Genomic DNA, 16,798 nt, shown 5'->3' on the forward strand with positions numbered 1-16,798 from the left:
GTTATACAGCAGAAACTAACACAACACTGTAAAGCAATTTTACTCCAATAAAGATGTTAAAAAAAAAGTTGGTGATGACAAGACACTCTGCTTCTATATAGCACTACCCTTCACACAAAATTAATAAAAAAATACATTCAAAGGAAAGGAATAGAAATAAAAGATGGTGAAGGTATCATGAGTTCTTGGAGGCAGGGGCAGGAGGGGGACAAGATAGTAGAATTATTGCATTTGAAGTCGTCCTCAGACAGTAATCCTGTTGAAATGTTACTTACTATTCAAGTCTCATTTCAAATTCTAGCTCTTCTAGGGAATCAACTAAAGATAGGTTTCTCTTTCTTTACTGCTCCCTACACATGCACTTTGAACCTTTTCGAGGCAGAGGTGCATGCCATTGATATTTTCACCTCCTACGCTGATTAACACAGCACCTTGGCACATAGTAGGTGCTTTGTATTGAGAGTCACTACTCTCTGGTTTTGACTTGTATCAAAAATAACACTTTCCATTATACAGCACTTGAGTTTTCAAAATGCCTATGCATATTACCTTATTTGATTCCCACAATTTCCTAGGATGAAGAGAATAACTAAAAACTCAAGAAGGTTCAGTGGCTTCCCAAAGGCCAAAACTAATGAAAACTGACACTAGGACTCATGTCTTCAGACTCCCATCTAAGAGCGCTTTTTCTGTTACAGTGCATCTGTTTGTCAAATGCTGGGAAAATTTTAAATAAAAAGTACTATCTGGCACCACAGCATAACACTGTTTGTTGTCCCTTCAAACACTGAAGTGCTCAAAATAAGACAGGCCTATCTGAATCCCAACTGGGGAGATTTCATTGGTGAAATACTATCAGGCCACTTTAGCTATGAGGTAGCCATAGAGCGTGGGCCCCAAAAGTGCATTATAGCAAGGCTTCAGTATATTTATAGTTTTTAGTCGCTAACAGGAAGAAAATTGCTTTGGAGAAAAATCTGTATATCTCACAAACAATATAAATTCTGCTATTTGGGAGTGATTTAAATCATGTTACATATAATTCATCTGGGGAGACTCTCCAGCTTGAGGAAATTCACTTGGGCACAAAATGTACATAAGGAGGATTAGTGAGAAATCTAATTTTGCAGATGTATTGAGTGTATTTCAAATCTGGATTTACATATAGAAAGGAAGTTTGGGAAGAGGAGCTCTGAGAATGTTAACCATCACGCACTCTTTCCTAACAGAAGCTGAAGTCTTGATCATTTTTAATCTCCGTATCCTAACCTAACCTACAAGAAATTCTTTAGAATTAAGGAACAATGGTGTGACAATAAATCTATTTTGTCTGTAAAGAGGAGCAGAGATGAGCAGATAGCTCATTAAACAATGGAAAGAAATAAAATACCTTCCAGTTAACTGCAATGGGAAGAAGCAAGTAAGTACCTGTCTCTGTTGAGTTTAACAGACCTTTAAAGTGAGTCTTTGTGTTGTTGCCACATCTCTGACAGATCAAGAGCATTTGCCTCTCAAGTATCTAAAGTGGAACATTATACTCCAGAACATAAGAGATGACCTCATCGATCAACGAATGTCACCAAGATTTCCCAAAGAATTTCAGAAAAAGAAGAGGTAAAAGAAACCAGCTCAATCAGTAAATCAGATTCTATGCTAGAAGATGAACTAGGAAGAAGACACTTTGATTGGAATCCAAAGGCATCTTTTGGCATCTCAGCATTAGATACTCTTCAGATATGAGAGGGCTGAAAGTAATCAATAAAAAATTTTTTAAAGCATTTCTTATCTGGACCAAAGCTTCTTAAAAAATACAGCATGGTAACTATAGTTAATAATACTGTATTGCATATTTGAAAGTTGCTAAGAGAGTGGATCTTAAAAGTTCTCACTGCAAGAAAAACAATTTTTTTTCTATCTATGTAAGGTGATGGATGTTGACTAGACTTATTGTGGTGATGGTTTGGCAATGTATACAAATATTGAATCATGCTGTGCACCTGAAACTAATATAATGCTATATGTCAAATATACCTTAATTTCTTAAAAAAAGATAACAACATGCCCAGCCCTGAAAAATCTAATTTAAAATAATCCCTCAAACAATAAATATTAACATTGGGTAAAAATGAAGTATGATTATGATATATCACAAAAAGCTGCATCTCTAAAATGATCCTGAAGGCGTTTTATGCAAGTTAGTAGAGTCACGCTAGACGACTAAGTATGTTTTATGCCAAAAATAAATAAGGTGTTCACAGACCACTGCTAATAGAACTACATTGTAGAAATATCACAAAATTCCTTATGGCATTTTTAGTTACTCTGAAGATTCTTCTCCTTCTGCCATAAATAGCAGTCTAAATGTTGTGAGCAGCTATTAAATAATTATGGGGTTCTAACCCATAGGAGACTGCAATGATTATGGATGAAATACATTTTAGTCATGAAGTTTTGGGACACCTCATGAAAGAAACAAATGCCATGAAAATACTCAAGGAACTTTCAAATAACGACTTGCATAAGATTTTCCACTGCCCATCCCTTTATTATGGTGTTTGATAAATATTAACAGACATGACAAGGTTTGGTATATGAAGAAACAAAAAATGCCTACCCTTCAGTCCTACCTCTCCCTCCTCTAAAAGAAGTAGCTCCATATATTTAAAATGAATAACAAATTGGCTCAGATTGACTGCCAACTCTGTCATAAGTGGTCCCAGCAGAGCTGGAGTTGCTGCAGTTTCAATGACTGCCAACTGAAAAGACAGATGTGTGACTGCAGCATTGCCATCAAGCCAACCTCGAAATAATGCTGTAAATTTGTATAAAGAGAAAGACAAGAGAGGGAACTAGTGTTTGACTATAGTTACTATTAACTCTCAATTAGCTATATTAATCTTGAGGAAGAGGCATAGAAAATGTTAAAAAATGGATAAATATCAAGTTTTAAAACTGGTCAATAGCAGTACATGTTCAAACACTCCCTTAACTCAATACTCTTACACTTATCTCTTCCTAGTTTGGTTCCATCAGTCAGTTCTATATGGGTTAGAGGAAGAAAGGGGCCTGGTTCTCTGTTTACTCATAGATATTGAAAAGTTGATTGGACAGTGTAATATTTTAACATATAAACTTTAGTGTATGATTTTCAAATCACTTTTAAAGATAAGCTGATTTTTAAGTTAAGTACATAGCATAACAGTTATGTTTTATAGCAGAAAAAAATTTGTACTGTCATTAAAGATATCAAATCATAAAAATATTTCCCAGAAACCTTCCAAGATAGAGATTTTGGCTTTAAAATCATTTTTATTTAAAACAAACCTTACTGTTAGAGGTTTCTCTTTAATTAAAAAAATTACATTATTTCTATTGTTAAAAAACACATGTATTCGTTTTTTTATAACTATTATTTGGATGTGAATAAAGAGATTCATTGAGAAGTTTAACCTTAAAACTTCTCAGTCCACAGACCATTTCAGCAGACATGACCCCTTAATTATTAAAAAGTAAAATAAACCAACAACAAAAAAACCCTTCTCTTAGCATAATTAAATCCTGCCACTCTCCATTCCTTGATCATGTCTTTCCCTGATATGAAAAGGAAAGGTGGGCTTCCCTGGTGGCGCAGCGGTTGCGCGTCCGCCTGCCGATGCAGGGGAACCGGGTTGGCGCCCCGGTCTGGGAGGATCCCACATGCCGCGGAGCGGCTGGGCCCGCGAGCCATGGCCGCTGAGCCTGCGCGTCCGGAGCCTGTGCTCCGCAACGGGAGAGGCCACAGCAGAGGGAGGCCCGCATACCACAAAAAAAAAAAAAAAAAAAAAAAAAAAAAAAGGAAAGGTTCCTTGTGAGCAAAAAAGGAGCCCACAGTATTAAGAATCACCAGGCTTTTTTCCATTATCGTGGCTTCCCCGTCTCATTTGGGAACCTGTATGAGCTCTCATTGCCCCTCCAGCTCAACTCAAATTTTAGCAGAAAAGTAACTCCAAGTAATCATTACTCTCCATTGTCTTACCATTTTTACTCTGTGTTGACTGAAACTTTACCCAGACATCTAGAACTTACATCCTACTCAAGTACTACCAGTATCATACTTTGAAAACCCATGTCCTCTACTGTTAGGTGAATGATTAAGATTTGTTTTTATATCCAGTGATGCCTACATTAGAATTGTTTTAAGAGCATACCAGTAGAAAGAATACTGTTCTGATAATTAGGAAATTTAGACTCTGGTCCTAGCTCTGCCACTAATTAACTGTGTGTTCTTAGGGAAGTCATTTAACTTCTCTGAACCACAGTTTCTTCATTTACATAATAAAGTAAGTTCTTTGTAGCACTAACAATCTTAATTTTATTAGTAGGAAAACACTGGCTGAGAGCCTTGAGATTTCATTTATGACAAAGAGGATCTCGGCCAAGAGAAAAAAAAATCACTATAATCTTTTTTTACCTAATTACATTTTGACATCCCCCCAACTCTATCCAAGAAGCATTGCTCATTGTAGGAAAATATGCAACAGAGAGGAATACAACTGAGTCAAACTTTGTATGATCTCATTCCTCAGTGTTTTCTAGCCACTGACATTCTCCCACATCTCAGCTGTTCTTAACAACTTCTCTAGGTAAGTGGTTTTCAATGATAATCTATGCGGAACTGCTTTATCTAGACTCATTTAATAGCTACCTTTTTTTGTTTGTTTGTTTGTTTTGTTTTTTTGTTTCTGCGGTACGCGGGCCTCTCACTGCTGTGGCCTCTCCCGTTGCAGAGCGCAGGCTCCGGATGCGCAGGCTCAGCGGCCATGGCTCACGGGCCCAGCCGCTCCGCGGCATGTGGGATCTTCCCGGACCGGGGCACGAACCCACGTTCCCTGCATCGGCAGGCGGACTCTCAACCACTGCGCCACCAGGGAAGCCCAATAGCTACCTTTTGAACCATATGACCCTTCTTGTCCTTCTCCCCACCTCACCCCTCCTGTATACGGTAAACTCTGACAACCAGTTCTGCTGCTGTCATTTACTGACCACCAACCATGGGCCAGGCACTGCTCAAGGAAAGTTCAATTTTGCTTCCTTTAATCCTTACAAAAGCCCTAAAAGGTAAATTACCAGCCCTCATTTTTAAAATAAGGATACAGACTCAGAGAGATTAAGTAACAATTAAGGTCACACAACTATTAAGTAGTAATACCTTGACTTGAATCCATATCTGTCTGACTCAGAAACCTCTCCCCCTCAGGTAATTAATACCAAAGCAATATAGAATTTTACCTCCCTCTGATGATTCAAAACACAGTTTAGAAAGGAATAGAACACAGGAAAGAAAGAAGTAAAGATGGATGATGATGATACAGGTATGTTTGGAAGGGAAAGAAGCAAAAGAAGTTCATGGTTGATGACCTCTATTAAATGTAGAGAATGAGGAATCTATAAAGCCAAACAAGATTTGTATTATTTTCATACTACATCTTTAAAAGTAGTAACTCTGGCTAACTAGCCCCCATTTGTCTCAATTACGAGGTCTCAGTATATTCCATATTTAGGCAAAAGTCTATAAAAATCACTTCCCACCAGTTATTATTTTAAATCTATTAAAAAGTTGAGAGAATAGTAAAAGTCACAAACTTATATACCCTTTTCCTGGATTAACCCACTGTTACCATTTTGCCACAAATCGCTCCATCTTTTTCTCTCCACAAATGATTTTGGTTGAACCACTTGAAACAGAACTAGAGATATGACACTTCTCTAAATAACGTAGCATGCAGCTTCGAAGAATAAAAATATTTTCCTATATAACCACAATAAGACATATAAGAAAATAAAAAATTCCTTAATATTTAATGTGTAGTCCAAATTCAATTTCCCCAATTGTTCTAAATAATGTCTTCTTGGCTTTAATCCAGTATCTAATCAAAGTTAATATGGTAGACTTGATTGTTATATTTCTTTTAATCTACAAAATCCTCTTAATTTTTTTGTTTTGAATATTTTGGTTTCCCATGACTGATTTTTCAAGAGTCCAAGCCAATTATCTTTCAGAATGTCTCACGCATAGACTGATTATTTTCTTGTGACTTGATTCAGTTAAACATTTTTGGTAAGAACACTACATTATCTTCCAGAATGTCTCACACATAGAATGTCTGATCATTTTCTTATTATTAGACTCAGGTTAAACATTTTAAAAAAGAATACTACATATGGGATATTGTGCACTTCTCATGTCAGATCAAGAGGCAAACAATGTCATTATCCCACTATTGGTGATATTAAATTTGATCACTTGATTGAAGTGGTACTTGTCAGCACTGTTGCAAAGGTACATTTGCTCCTTTGTAATTTTTAAGTAATGTGTAGAGTAATATTTTTGAGACTATGTAAATATCCTGTTCCCCAACAATTTTAAATTCAATGGTTTTAGCATCCCTTGATGACCCTTGCCTGAATCATTCAATCATTGAGCTGGGGCTACAACATGGTGGCTTTCTCATTAAATTGTACAATTAAAATGAGTGTATATAAATTAAATTAAAATGATGTATATAAATTATACGTAAATAAAATTTTAAAAATAATTCAGTAACTTGCAATTTATATTTGGTTCATTTCCTGCTAGTATATTTTTTCTGCCAAGAAATGACTGACAGTTGAAACATTTTATAAATGAGGCCAAGTACTCAAGATCAGGGAAAGCTTAATAAATGTATTCTGTTGAAAGTGTTTTTAATGGTGGTTCTCTAATCCTATCATTCCTTCTATAATTATTAGCTGCCATGCTTCTATAAAGACTTTTCCCTGTACCTTCCATTTCTCTCTCTCTCTCTCTTTTTTTTTTTTGGAGTATCACTGTGGACTTATAAGTTTTTTCTCCCTCAATGTGTTATAATCTATCACTGTCATTATTCTTTTTGATGTTGAAACCTGATTTGGCCAGTAGAAGCCCATTAAAGCACAATCTTGTATCCTGATATAATCTCATAAGTCGTTGAACAATCTTTGTTTTCTGGCATGAAAAGTGCCAAACTCACCCTGTACTTTCCCTGCCTGAGACCTGAGATCAGATATTTCTCCAAGGTTCCTTTTAATCGTAATGGTATTTAGAAACCAAGATCTAGGTGTTAGATGTGCTCACTGCTATCAGGGTGTGTCCTTGCTTCTTGGCCCCTTCCATGTACAAAAAAAGGAGATAGGAATTCATACTGATGTTTGCAATTCAAATTTATAATAAAAATATGAAAGGAAGAAAAATATATCTCTTATTTTTCAATGAAAATCTTGGTTTCTATTATCAATATACTCGTGCATTTGCTTTCTACTATAATATATATAATGGTAGTAATATTATTATACCACATGCATATATAATACATAGTATAATTCTGAAACTAATGATAAACTTATTAAGATAGCTTAAGATTTCTTTGCAGTTCTTTTTATCATTAAGATTACATCCTAGCAAGGATGCATCAACAAGAACACTATGTACAAAAGTTATCTGAGCTGCACGTTTATGTTATAGATTAGTTACACAGATTTATTTGTTTTCATTTTGTATTCAATTTTATTTATTTATTTATTTTTGGCTGTGTTGGGTCTCCGTTTCTGTGCGAGGGCTTTCTCTAGTTGCGGCGAGTGGGGGCCACTCTTCATCACGGTGCGCGTGTATTCAATTTTAGCATTTGTCTTTCTTCCTATTATTTTTGGCTTAATTTAAATTTTTGAGTATTTAAACTTTTATATGGTCCAGAAGTCAAAACTGTATAAAAAGGTATACTCACAGAAGTACTGTTTCTATCCCTATCTCCTCCACCTCAGTCCTAAACATCCCCTATTTTCATCAGTTTCTAGTTTATCCTTCCTGTGTTTCATTTTATAAAAATAAGCAATTATGGTTCTTCAGAATTAATATAGAAATACCGTGTGTTAAATAATACCCCTACAACTGAGCTCTTATTTGAGTGTGGTCATGGTGCACAAAACCTGACTTGTATCACATTTTCTACTTACAGATAACTTGGGGTACAAATAAACTCCCACCTGAAGTTTGATTAATCCATTGTAGAAAGTCCATATGCGCATTCAGAATTTTGCAAATCTGCTGGAGCTAAAAACACACACAGGATTTTTAGATTATGATTATTCTGATATGGTAAATAAAAACTAAACATAAAAAATTGAAATTAGGAAGTTATTTTCATTTCTTCTGGTAAGAAATTGACTGAGAATTGCTAAATATTAATTGCATGGTTTTTCTGCTATTTTATATTTGTAATGTTCATTACGTCTATATATTAGTTAATCTATTTTGTAACTGTCAAGAATTCAATTTCTACAATTCAATAAAAAACTGACTTCTATAGTACAAAAATAAGTAAAGAACATTAAGAGACATTTGACAGGACAAGAAATTCATATAATATTTTTTAAAATATTACCTTCTGTCAACAAAATCAACTTTTTTATTGAGGTATAACTGACATATGTAACATTATATTAGTTTCAGGTGTATACAGTAATGATTTGATATTCATAAATATTGTGAAATGATCACCATTAAGTCTAGTTAACATCCACCTTACAGTTACAAAAAATTTTTTTTTTGGGATGAGGACTTTTCCAATCTATTCTTTTATCAATTTTCAAATATATAATACAGTATTATTATTAACTATAGCCACCATGACTTATTTGTTTTATAACTATAAGTTTGTACTTTTTGACCCCCTTCAAGCCATTTTGCCCACCACCTACCTCCAGCCGCTGGCAACCACCAATCTGTTCTGTGTATCTATGAGCTTGCTTTAGTTTTAGTTTTTGTTCTCAAATTCCATATATAAGTGAGATCATATGGTATTTGTCTTTCTCTATCTGACTTATTTTACTTTGCATAATGCCCTCAAGGTCCATCCATGTTGTCACAAGTGGCAAGATTTCCAAATAGCAATTTTTAATAAATGGTAATACTCAGTTGTCAAGTGTGTGGGGGAAATAGGTGTACATTCATATACAGCCTATAGTGATATAAATTGACCTAGCCCTTCAAAATGTAAATTTTTGCAATATATACCAAAGTCTTAAAACATTCGTACCTTTTAACTCAGTATGTTCTACTTCTAGAAATCTATCCAGAGGAAATAATGAAACCTAAACATACAACTGGTCATTACAGGTTAATTTCACAATGGTAAAAATTTGAAACAATATCTCCATCAATAAAAAATGATTAGGGGCTTCCCTGGTGATGCAGTGGTTGAGAGTCTGCCTGCCGATGCAGGGGACACGGGTTCGTGCCCCGGTCTGGGAAGATCCCACATGCCTCAGAGCAGCTGGGCCCGTGAGCCATGGCCGCTGGGCCTGCACATCAGGAGCCTGTGCTCCACAACGGGAGAGGCCACAACAGTGAGAGGCCCGCGTACAGCAAAAAAAAAAAAAAAAAAAAGGATTAAAAAAAAAAGATTAAATATATTATGGTAAAGTCATCTCTAATGAAATATTATAGAGTCATTAAAACCATATTTTCAAAGAATGGTTAAACTTTTGGGAAAATACTATGAAAGAATATTAAATGAAGACAGAATCCGAAACTTTATATAGGTATGTTTCTGAAGCTATTTAAAAGAAAATAGTATTTTTACCAGCATAGCAAAAATACTTGGAAGAAATACACTAATATATTAGCACAGTACTGGTAACACATGTGTTTTACTTTTCTTTACAGATTTCCATATTTCCCGAGCTTAATACATGGAATAAGCATATGCATTAACTTTGTAACAAAAATACTAATCCTTTAAAAAATGTTAGAACACTTTTGACAAATATTCTGGCAAAGTCCAGTATAATACTGAAAACAAGAAGAAATGAAAATGTTACCACACTTAAACAGTATGTAATAAAAACAGCAAATTTAGTGTATCTTAATATAACAAACAGAAATATAATTTGTAGTAGGAACAATGAATTTTTATAAAAATATGAGACTGAATATCATATACCATAATATGAACTTGCTTAATAAAAATTTTAGAAATTAAGTGGTCTTTCCTATATCCCCTCAAAAATGGTGAAAATAAACAGGTAAGTCTCATCATCGTGAATACTGTTGAACATACGTGCTATTTTTCTACCCTGGTGTATGGCCCACAATAACAAAGCTCTATTGATCTGGTTACACTTAATTATCTACAAGAATATCATTGTTCAACAAATGTTTTCTCTGCTTCCTGTCCAATGATTTATGCTATCTGAGAAAAGAGATGAATTGTTGCTGATCTCTTGCTTCTTTTGTCCTGCTATCAAGAAGCAATTATCCTTTAATTCACTCATCTTAAACATCTCAATCATCCTTGCCAGTAAAAATAAAAACAAAAGACTCAAATCATTTACTCCCCACTACTAAAATAAAATAAAACAATCCAAGGCTAAGAAGAGAAAAAGGATAAGGATGGGATTACAGTCTCCTTTTACTTACTCTGTTCAGAACACTCATTTTATATTAATTCAACACAGAGAGATTAGACATCAGCTCTGCTTCATGTCTAAGTATGCATGTATTTATCTATGCATCAAAGTTCTATGACAACAAAACAATTTTGAATTTTAGAATCACAATGGTGATCTAATCTTTCACTAAAAAGAAAACCTATATTGTCAACTCCTGCATCTGCGTGAACACAGGAAGATGGTAGCATGTATAATCCCAGACTAATTTATATTTGTAATTATTCAATTTTAGATTCACCCAAAGTAGGGAATGGCATAATTTTTATAGCTGGAGGAGACTTCAAGATCATTTAGTTCACCCTTGACATTCTGCAAAAGGAGCCAAGACCCAGAGAGATTAAGTGACTTGAATAAAATTCTAGTGCTTTCTCAACTATACCATGCTCTCTTTCTAATTAAAAAAGCTAGTAATATGTATATAGATAAAGAACTGTCTATGTATAATTGACAAAGAGCTCACTAAAGAATAATTACTACTTACAGATAGGTCATTCATCCTCCCCTATCCAGCTCCTGGCTCCACTCCTAATTATAATCAACTGATAGAAAGTACAATGGAAGCTCCCACAATGGGAGATTCCTCTTACCGTCACTGCCATGGGGTGGGAGAGGGGAAAAGGAGGACTCCATTTAGCAGCTAAGACAATAGGGAAAGGTTGAGGAAATAAACTCTTTAATTAGAGTATAGAAAAGGGAAAATAAACCAGTCCTTCCTTACCTCCAAATTAACTCAAAAATCTCAACTCTCTAATTGGAGCCTTGGCTGTATTTTCTCATCTTACAATAAATTTACATTATGAGTTAACTAGGATTCCACAAGGCAGGTGGAAACCTAATAAGCATACTTAACAAATATCTATGGAAAAATATATTTTGAGTCTCATAGTTGACTTATCAAACTTTTGAGATATATATCCAAATTATAAGTTAAGGATTGCCTGGATATACCTAACAGACTCAAACATGTATATACATACATATATATGTATATATACACACACTTACAGTTATATGAATATATAGATTAATATGTAAAAGGAAGAATAAACTAGCTAACGAGTAAGTGAACAGAAGAATAAGAACAAGGACATACTTATAGGAAGAACAGAGAGAAAACCCTGAAAATTTTGGGGGAACAGTAATTTTTTTTACCCTCCTGGGAATAACCACAAAAAACTCACAACCTTTTCTGCTCCTAAATATTTCGTGCCCCACTAACTACACCCAAAAGCTTCATATCTCTGGAGGCAGGTAAGGAGCACTACAGTGGACAGGAGAAGGTAACTAGCTAAAGGAACCACAGAATGCTAATTTCATACTAAATTCTGGTTGCCTAAATAGATAAAGCAGTTAACACACCGGGTCAGTAGTGTCAGCAGGACTTCCAAATGTATTCAGGTACTCAATAATGTCCTTGAGATCTTGGGCCGTTCGTTTCAGCTGAGCATCTACATCTTCTGCTAACCTGTAACTGAAAAGGTAGGTAAAATAAAGGGATTAACCAGAAATGTTTTCTCCACTATGCACTGTTACTGACATACAAAGAATGATACCGCCAACTGGATTTGCCCCAGTTCCCCTACCTTCTCATTTTAATGGATGTAGCATTCATGACCATATTCTAAAAAGACTCCATAGGTGAAGGCTTTTAACCATCTTGTCATTTTTACAGTCACCTATTTACCCTCTTTTTAGGTATCAGAATAAACCCATAGGTCACTTAGATATGTGAGAAGTTATTTGGTGTTTGGCAGTATTTAGTAAATGCTGAGATGTCTTCAACAATTTTGAATACATAAATTTTCAAAGTAAAACCTTATACAAATATACTCCATCATCCAACAAAAGATATTTTAAGAAATGAGATTCACAATAATCAAAGGCAGATAAATCTGCTAAGTTCACAACAAATTGATTAGTTGGCTAAATTCTCAAGATTTCCACCCCAACTATTTGTGCATACACACACACACACACACACACACACACACACACTCTTAACCTAGTCAATGAATATGTTTATAACAGAGGATTTTTCAATCTTAACATCTATAAATATTAAATAATTCAATTAGATTTATTGATAATCATCTACTGCTTTTCTGTCCCAAAGTACTTATAGGTAATTGGTTGCCTAGATTGTTGAAGATTCTAGTAAAGATTCCAACACAATGTAAATCTGACTACCTAAAAGCAATTGGAAAGAACCTAATGTTTCAATTATTTCTTCAACCTACAGTTAGGATCTCATGGCTGAAAATGTAAATCTGTTTCCAGAAGAATAAATGTTAGAATGCATAGAATAATCAATGCAAAGGAAAGAAATATTCACAAAGGCTGAAAAACAAAAGCAGAAACAGAACTAGGGTCCATACAGATTAGCTGTACTTACCACATTTAATGCACCTACAAAAAAAGCTAACTTTCAAGGTTTTAAAAAATAAGCTCAGTCTTGACTCACTAATAAGCCATTGATAAAATGAGTCAGATTTAATCTCAATCTAGTTTATGTAGCCATTGATACAAGTTCTCCTAACAGCATTTTATAATTTGGCCTGATTAACAAATCTCAGTTCCAAAGAGATAAAGTTACTGTGGGAACATTGGCAATATATTGATCAAAGGTAAAGACTGAATCACACACAAATAAAATATATCCAGCCCAAGACATTGATGAAATCATTCAATGTTTAAAAGCCATGCAGTTTGCCCCCAGATTAACAAATTGCCTTTAAAATAGGAAATGGATTTATCACTGAAGCAACTGAAGGAACATTAGGTTTAAAAGAGTCAGTATAAATAGGAGATCATAAATATTCCACAATATCATGACACCACATATATAAAATTGGTATTTCTGATTTAAGAACAAATTTGACAAATATAAAAACTTTATATAAGTGGTCATGTATAAGCTTGAGATAATAAGTGTACAAAATGCTATAAAACAAAATTGCCAGAATGATTACTTCATTTTCAAGCATCCTGAAAAGATAAACAGAAAATAGTCAAATAAGGTGATAAATGGCAACTACCAGAGATTGCACTTTTCTACCAATTTTTTTATTCCCTGCCTTTCAATACCATTTTTTCCCTTTTTTGGTAGCTAAGTCCTGCCCCATTCCTCAATCTTTATTCAGTTGCTTACGTCCTCTCACGCTCCTCATCTGTATGCTGCGGATAAAGAGACCCACTCTGGTCCTTTACAGACTCCTCTAAAGGGGTCAAGAGATCTTCTAGTTCTTTCTGCTGTGACAGGATAAAATACAATTCTTGTTCCAGCCTGAAAAAAAAAAAGTCAATAGAAGGGCTGACGAAAGGAATTTGGAGTGACAAAATAAATGTCAATAAACTATAACAAGGAAAAACAACTGGACAAAGAAATAGATCTTTAATCTTTCAACCTAGGGAATCTAAGATTCTACCTTTTCTGATCCAGTTTCACCTTTTGCACTTCTCCATGTAAAGCAATAATCTATAAAGGAAAATAAGAATATAATAGTGTAAATATTTGAATTTACATTGTAATTTTAAAGCAGTATTTTTTTCTCATATATACTTCAAGTATGAAAGAGTTCCTAATTCAGGGCACTTATTACCTAAAGAAAATATTTTTAAGTTTATCACCAATATTGGAAGGAAAAATTAACCACTAAACACAGGTCTATTCTCCTGTGTTCATCTGAAAGTACTTGTACAATGCAGGTAGATTAATGAGAATATCTTCTTACCTTCTCACCATTCTCAATCAATGTATAGTCCCAAACATTGACCTGGGTGACCTGGTGAAGAAAGTATTTCTCTTGATCCTCTAACTCAAGGCTCCATTTGTTTACAAGACCATCCAGCTGACCATATGTCATCACAGGAGTTATGATTTCACTAAAAAGAAAGGATACAGTATGATCATATGATCATACTTTCAAAAGTATGATCAGATTTTTTTTTATACTTTAGTACAACATATGAGGGAGGACTTAGAGAAGAAAACAGCACATGAGGAGTTTCTCAGACCTGCTCCCTAACAAAACCACCATAACTGGTAAAGATTATTTTAAAAACAACCATTCAAACTCTGGAAATTATCTTAAGGGAATACAGCAAATAAAGATTTATTAAGATATCTACTAAATTTCAGTAAGAACAGCTAAAGTCTGTGCCACAACCTGCTCCCGTCCTTCTCCCTCAACTCAGCATGATGTAAGCTCCATTCGGCATTTATGCGGCCAAAGAGACGGGATTCCCTCTCCCCTCAGCTCTTAGTCAAAGTGATCCATTCCCCATCTAAGCAGTATCCATGACAGAATAGGCAGCTGATCTTCCACCCTCCACTGGCAGAACTAAGGGGAACTCTGATTCCCCTACCAGGTGGTATCAAATAGGCTGAACAGGTACCTTATTTTCCATCAAGGGACTGGCGGAACCAGGCAATGCTCTGATTCCCTGCTGGGGCAGTGTCGGGAGGGCTGGGTGGAGAGGTGATCATCAATTCCCAGCCAGCAGAGGCAGGCAGTGTTCCAATTCCCCCACCAGGGTATTGTTGGTGAGGTCCAGTGATAAGCTGAACCTAAATCCCCACCCAGCAGCAACAAAACTTAATAAGGCAGAGTGAAACAGTGTTAGTTACCATGAGGCTTCACCCCTTGTCTTCAGTGTCAGTGGCAGCCAATGGAGACCTGAACCTGTATACCCACCTGGCATCATTGAGACTGAACAAGGTAATGCAACTCGGGCTAATAAGGACTCCACCTCCCACCACCCCTATGTCAGCAAGGCTAAGTGGAGAGCTTAACCTCTATACCCACTGGAAAAATTAAGACTGACTGAGGCAGGGCAAAGCAGGGCCAGCACTCTGTGCCCCTTCTCTCAGAGCCTCAGTCAGCACTCTTGTCCCCCTTCTCCCAGAGCCTATGTCAGTGGGACCCAGTAGTGAGCTAAGCTTCCATACCAATCCACCATCAATGAGGCTGAATGAAGTGATATGAGGCAGAGTAGTTGACATCTTGCTTCCCCCTCCTCCTGTGTCAGTGGGGCCCAATAGGAAGCTGAAATTCTGCAGCAACTAAGCAATATGAGTTAGTCCCCTGCTTCCTCTTGTTCGGGGAGCCCTGGGGCCCAGATGGGAGTTGAGCTTATAACCGCACTAGAGGCAATGAAGTAGTATGATGCAATGCCCCCACATTCATGGGGAATGAGTCAGCAGGCCGGAGGGGGAACTGAACTTCCACACCTTTCATTTGCACTGAGGCAGTGTGAGTCACTGCACCACTTTGGCTGAGGTGGTGTGGGCAGGGTCCAGTGGGAAGCTGAACATACAAACGTACCCAACTCTTGCACTACACCTTAACAAAAGGATTCCCTAATTAACAAAGATTTAAATAGAACCAAGATCTCCTAACATAATAGATAAAATGTATAGGATACAATTGAAAATTATCCATCATATCAAGAAAATGACAACTCAAAAGAAAAGAAAACAACCTAGAGATCCCAACATTGAGAGGTATCTGATGTTGGAATTATCTGAAAAGAATTTTAAAGCAACCATCAAAAAAATGTTCCAACAGGCAATTATGAAGTCTGGGGAAACAAATGAAAAAAAAGAAAACCTCAGCAAAGAAATAAAAGTTATGAAAAACAATCAGATGGAAATTAAAGAACTGAAAAATAACTGAAATAAATGCTCACTTGAAGGGTTGGATACTAGAGTAGAGATGACAGAGAATAGAATCAGTGAACTTGAAGATAAATTAATAGAACTTACAGAACAGCAGAGAGAGAATAGAGACAAAAAAATGAAAAAAAATCTGAAGGAACTGGAGGATGGTAATAAGATGTAACATACTTATCATCAGAGAATTATACAAAGAGAAAAAAAGACAGAATGAGATTTAAAAAGTATTCTGAAAAATAAAGGTTGAAAAATTGCCAAAATTGTCAAAAGATATAAACCTAAAGACTCAAGAAGCTGAGCAAACCCCAAAGAGAATAATTCAAAGAAATCTATATTAAGACACATAATACTTAAATTTCTGAAAACAAAAATAAAGAAAAAAATCTTGAAAGCAGCCAGAGAGAAACAACACATCACTTAAAATGGAACCCTAATTCGAATGACAGCAGATTTCTCATCTCAAACCACAGAGGCTAAAAGCAAGTGTCATAACATTTTTCAAGTACTGAAGAAAAAAACTGTTGACCACAACTGCTATATCTGGTGAAAATGTCCTTGAGAAATGAAGGGAATGTAAAGATATTTTTATGCAAAGTAAACTAAAGAGAATTTGTTGCTGTC

General features: G+C 35.5%; 1 protein-coding gene across 4 annotated transcripts in view; it reads right to left on the reverse strand.

Annotated features, from left to right (window-relative positions):
- NUP62CL (nucleoporin 62 C-terminal like) overlaps positions 1-16,798 on the reverse strand; it is a 79,463-nt gene that overhangs the window by 12,005 nt on the left and 50,660 nt on the right. For 3 of the 4 annotated variants that reach the window (XM_024128198.3, XM_024128195.3, XM_024128196.3), the window contains 5 exons: positions 14,235-14,385; positions 13,929-13,978; positions 13,652-13,786; positions 11,863-11,974; positions 8,038-8,104 (listed from right to left, as the gene is read on the reverse strand). In XM_024128198.3, the coding sequence (XP_023983966.1) occupies positions 8,038-8,104; positions 11,863-11,974; positions 13,652-13,786; positions 13,929-13,978; positions 14,235-14,385 (515 nt within the window). The remainder of the gene's footprint in view (positions 1-8,037; positions 8,105-11,862; positions 11,975-13,651; positions 13,787-13,928; positions 13,979-14,234; positions 14,386-16,798) is intronic. The other variant, XM_024128197.3, reaches the window with a different exon arrangement.

Source organism: Physeter macrocephalus, chromosome 21 (genome assembly GCF_002837175.3).
Source record: "Physeter macrocephalus isolate SW-GA chromosome 21, ASM283717v5, whole genome shotgun sequence".
NCBI lineage: Eukaryota > Metazoa > Chordata > Mammalia > Artiodactyla > Physeteridae > Physeter > Physeter macrocephalus.